This window comes from Teleopsis dalmanni, chromosome 2 (assembly GCF_002237135.1).
Source record: "Teleopsis dalmanni isolate 2A chromosome 2, ASM223713v2, whole genome shotgun sequence".
Taxonomy (NCBI): domain Eukaryota; kingdom Metazoa; phylum Arthropoda; class Insecta; order Diptera; family Diopsidae; genus Teleopsis; species Teleopsis dalmanni.
Window position 1 is genome coordinate 176998295 of NC_051847.1, and position 5728 is coordinate 177004022.

Genomic DNA, 5728 nt, shown 5'->3' on the forward strand with positions numbered 1-5728 from the left:
TTTCTACTAACCTTTAAATTATTTTTCTTTTGCTTTATAATGAACTGAAAATATTATTGTTATTTCAAGTTAATTGACCGTTAAAAAAAAATACTAAAAAAGTTAAAAAAAGACTATTTCTGTTGCACCTAAAATCCTTAGAACTTTCCAGCCAAAGGCGAACCAATTAAAAAATATAATTCACTTAAGGAACAAAAATATAATTAAATTAAAAAAACTGCTATGGCAGTGGGGGAAAAACAGTAAATTAAAATATAAATTACAATAAATAAATTAAAATTAGGCAAAAAAAATTCAATGTTAAGCAATATAAAAATGCTGAGAACATGCAAAATAGGTGCTTTTTAAATTGTACAAATGTAACTCATACGCCCCAATGAACATTTAAAACATAAATCGTCGCTCACGAGGCTCGACATCTCTTATGAAATTTATTTCTGTACACGTACATATTTTACTTTTATAAATACTTTTTTTTCTTTTTGCAGATATAAAGTTTAGAAAAAAAATTATTGTTAAGTTGCTGGCAACATAAAAATTTGTAAATAGCTTTTTTATTTCTCATATTTTTTTTTCGTTTCATCTTCTTCTTTCTGCTAATTAAAATGCTTTTTTATGCGCGGAGCAGGCAAGTAATATGAAAAATATTTTCCACCCACTAAATTTTTTAAGTAATTTTAACAGATTTTTCATGCAGAATTGTAGCTCGCTTTTAGGCGGCCTTACATGTTAACATTTCGGTACTCTAAGCGCTAAACTTGCACGTCCTTGGTGGGCGATGTTGTAGTTGCAGTTGTTGTTATTGCTGTTATTATAGTTGTTGTTGTTGTTGCTGTTGTTGTCGTTGTTGCTGTTGCTGTTGCCGTTATATAAATGTATGTAATTTGTAATGTTGATTAACATGCCACTGATGTGAATGCCAAGCGCTGTTGTTGGTTCTTGGGTAATGGGTAATGAGTAATGAGTGGTAATGGGCGTTTGGTTAGGTGCGTTACGGAAATATCTAACAAATTTTACAGCTAGCGTAGTGCTTATGGCTAGTGTTGTTAATGACAAGTTAAAGCGCCTGCCTAACAGCCTAACAGCCTAACACAAGAAGCATTTAGAAAAGTATTCACATTAGTAAACGTGGCTCAGATTTATCACAAAAAAATTTAGTTCGAGTGGTCAAAGTTTTTAGAAAGAAACCTTGAAACTGTAACTACGTACCAAACGTACTATGGATTATAGAAGTGAACTGTTGTATGGAGTGTGAGTTTGTGTGTGGTATTGTATTTATGTTATATACTTTTTGTCATATATATCTTTTTTTTTTCATTTTTAATTTTTTAATATACTTTTGATGTGCTGGTGTCAAAGTTGGTCTTGCAACACGCAAAGTACACGCCTCGCAGGCTTGCCGCGGTCAAAGCTTTGATATGAAAATTTTTGCCATTAATGCTAATGGTCGTTGCACTAGATTTTCCACATTTTTCATATTTTCGCCTTAATCTTATCATTTTTAATAAATATTTTTCTTATTTTTATTCTATTTTAAAGAGATTTAGATAAATTTGTTCAAAAAAATTTTAATAAGAAGGATGGTTTATACTGATACTGTATTTTTATTTTATTTTATTACTTATTTTCAAGAAGTTTACGTAAATCTCTTTATAATTTCACATGAGAAAGAGACACATCCCCAGCTAAATTATTATTTTTTTATTTTCTTATAATATAAAGCATTATGAAATATATATAACAAGTTAATTTAATTAAAAAATATAACAAATTTTATATAATATTTTAATTGATATAAAACACATTACCGTATTATCAGAAAAAGTTATGTGATACCCACTTATTCAAAATATATTGTGATATCTTTAACTGTGTTTTTTCAAGTTATAAACTTTTGCAAAGAATGTTTGGATAAAATTTAGTAACTGCAGTGCGACATAAGCAAAATAACAACTAATTTTTTCAGTTTTGTATTGAAAATATCAATCTCACAATCAAATATCAGTTTTCTGCATAAATCTCACTCTCTTCCCACTCTCTCTCTCTCTCTCCCTTTCACTCTCTTTCTCTCTTTCTCTCTGATTGTCTCTCTTTCTCTTTCTCTCTCTCATCTCTGTATCTCTATCTCACTCATTGTCTGTATCCACGGTTGCCACTTATGGTACTTTAGTACCAAAATTGGTACTTTTTTTTCCGTTTGGTACTCTGGTACTCATGTTCAAAAAATGGTACATTTTCGGCGACCCAACTTTATTGTGGATATTGTATTGTTTTATACTTTTTGTACATTTTATATAAATTGTATTTTCTTATAAAAAGACAATAGAAAAATTTTGGACCTTTTTTTACAGAAATGGTACCTTTTTAAACCAATTTTGGTACAGAAAAAAATTTTCAAGTGGCAACCGTGTCTTTATCTTCCTAGTTCTAAATAACTTTCTCTTTTATCTATCTCTCTTTCTGCCTGCCATCTTTCTCTCTCTATATCGCAATCTCCTATTCTCATCTATATCTCCCATTTTTATATCTCTTTTCTGTCCCTCACTTTTCTCCCTTCTATATCTCACATTTTTATATCCGTTTTTTCGTTCTCATGTTATTTCGTTTTATTTCTCTATATTTTTATTTTGCACTCTTTTTGTTTTTCTATCTCTCTCACTCCTATCGTTCTTACGACGAAATAAAGGTTTATGTGCTGATATAACACTAAGGAACGCATTTTTGGTACAAAATTGTCCTTCTATCATTCGCTTTTTCTATCTCTCTTCCTTTCTTCCATTGTTTGTCTTTTTAATTTTTTTCTCTCTCTATTTGTATATAGGTATATAAATATCTCCCTCTGTATATATATGTTTCACTTTCTTTTTTTCTTTCCATTCCTCTCTCTATTCACAATAGAATAATGATTGATGCACTGATATAACATCGCCCATAGATAAAAACATAATATATAGAAAGCATACATGTCTTTGGATTATTTGTTGTTTTCAACACCGATCTTGTTTACACATTGCTTTTAAACTTGTGAACGCAGTAAACCAGACTTGTACAAAAATTTAAAATTTTTATCGATAAAATGATACAGAAGGTGCACTATCAATAACTGAAACTACAAGAACGACACTACAGCTGCATTGAACTTACTAAATCTATAAATAAATTAAATATCAAACATAATATTTATTACTGATATATGGTATTTATTTTAATAATTGAAGACAAATTAAATAAGATCTATTAATTAACGTATTATAATATAAGCAGACAGTGAATATATTGTAAGTTATGTTACTCTCCGCATATATTTAGTACCAACTGTTTGAAAGACTTTAGCTATATTTTAGTTATACTATTATTTATATTGAATCCTGTAACAGAATCTAAATCATTACACTACAAAATTTTAGTACACAAATTTATAAATAAAATAATTATAATTGGAGTTAAAAGCATTGCCTATGTTTAAGTTTCTCAATCTTTAAAAAATTCACTTTCAAAACTTTAAAAATAATTCACATATATTAAATTTAGTATATCATTGGTTAAAAAAAAATAAATAAATAAATAAAATGTGCCAAACGTGAAACCTACAAAATTTCAGTCAAAACAATAAAATTAAATTGTTCATATGTTTTCCTTCGCCTAAATGTATGCAATGCAATTCATGCATAAAATTGTACACTATAAAATAAATCGTCTGTCTTTTGTCTTGCCTTGTAGCCTTGTTTATATTATAATTTTTTTATTTTTTTATCTTATTTATACTTTCTGATATTTGTTGTAGTTTTTATTCTCATCCATTTCTTTCATACATTTCTTAGCGGAATCTGCTTTTGACCCGAAAATGTTTGCAAAGAAATTTGCCGCGATTTATTACTTCAACAAAAAGTTTTTCCATAAAAATGTAAATTTCTTATGATCTCTTCACTTGCCGAGATTTATACGAGTTGCAGTAAAAGATCTTATGAAATTTACAATTTTCTAGTGAAGTTTATTATTGTCCTTTATTGTTTTTCTGTTTGTTTGTCTATTTGTTATGCACATGTAAAGGCTGAAGGAACATAAAAGTTTCCGCAAAATGATGAGCACAACCATTATTATTTCAACACAATGATAAAGTACATAAAATATTTATAATGGTGATAAAATCTGTAAATAATTTATGCACAGGAAATTTTAAATAAGCAATTTTTATTGTGCACCTTAAATACGAGTATTTGGAAGATACTTCTTCTAGGTTGTTAACTTCTGCTTCTAAATCAGAACGATTTGTTTAAGTTCATATTGATTTGAGTTTTCAAAACTTTTTATCTTAAACTTTATTAATTGAACTTATTAACTTAACGAATGATATTATTTTTTGTTTTAGATGAAATAGATTACTTCACACATAAAAGTTTTCTTATTTGATGCACGAGATTTAAGCAGAGTCATAAGAAATTATATACCTTTAGTCATAAATCAGTTTACTAACAATACATGCATTCCTAAAAATAAATCTCTAATATATATTTACAACACTTGGATTAAATATTGCAACTGGCATGTTTATCTAAAGTACTTTGGTAATTCAAATACACTTTATTAAGATAGTTAAAAAGAAATTTCTTTTTAAAAAGTTTATCTCTAATTATGGATTTCGAATGTGTTTTGAGTTATAATAGTATCATTTAAAGAATAAAATAGAAAAGGTATGAAATAACATACATATTGAAAGCGTATTCTTAAGTTTATTTTAACAAATAGTTTATATACTTAAAATCTTAACACATTTACGGCCTTATTCATAAAAATTTCTTAAAATGCTTTTTAAATACATTTTAGTTAAAATGTATTTTAACTTTTTAATGGCCTTATAATGCACATTATTCATAAACGTATTATAAACCTTTGATAACTATAATACAAATGTTAATAACATTACTGTTAAACACAAAACATTTTACAACACTGTGAGAAATATGAATTAATGCAGCACAAAAATAAAAATTTAAAAAATTTTTTAAGATTAATAAATCGTTATTTAATTTGCAATTTCATTAAAAGTTTTTTTCAATAAATGTTTTTAATATAACATTAGGTTTCTTTCGATTTGTTGAATTATCATCACATATTTCTTCACAGTCAGATAAGGAACTAAAGTTGATAGCCGCAGAAAAATTGTCATTATAAGGTATTTTGGAGTCATTTTCATTGTAAGTAACTGCAAGATTGTGCAATACTGCAAGTGCGACTATAACTGTTTTCGCATTCTCCAATGATATATTCAACCCATCTAGAAGACAACGAAATCTTTGCTTCCACACACCAAAGCATCTTTCAATTGTATTTCTGGTGGCAATGTGTGCAGCATTGTATCGTTCTTCTTTTGCGTTTTGTGGTTTCAGTATTGGAGTGAATAGGTATGGTTGAAGTTTGTATCTTGAATCGCCAACCAAGCCCCCTTTGAATTTTCCTGCCTCTAATTGTTCTTTAAGAATTGATTCATCGAAAATCCGGCAGTCGTGCGTACTACCTCTCCATCTTGCGACTACATTGCTACTCTAACGCAAATGCGACTGACTGTAGCCTGGCTAAGGCCGTGTAAATCACCTGCATCGTCTTGTACCTTTTATATTAAAAGCTTTTAGTATGTAATAGTATTTGAAAAGATTAGTTACTTCTCTACGACTCCAACATCGCAAAGCTACTAGAACTTGTAATCTTGCGGAAGCTCCAGCGCCTCTAC

At 28.4% G+C, this 5728-nt stretch overlaps 1 protein-coding gene across 1 annotated transcript in view; it reads right to left on the bottom strand.

Annotated features, from left to right (window-relative positions):
- Nucleotides 1–5523, bottom strand: part of LOC119676237 (protein fem-1 homolog C-like) — an 8885-nt gene extending 3362 nt beyond the window's left edge. Inside the window, 1 exon segment of the mRNA XM_038087474.1 lies at nucleotides 5516–5523. Within this exon segment, the coding sequence (XP_037943402.1) occupies nucleotides 5516–5523 (8 nt within the window).
- Between the last annotated feature and the right edge of the window lie 205 nt (nucleotides 5524–5728).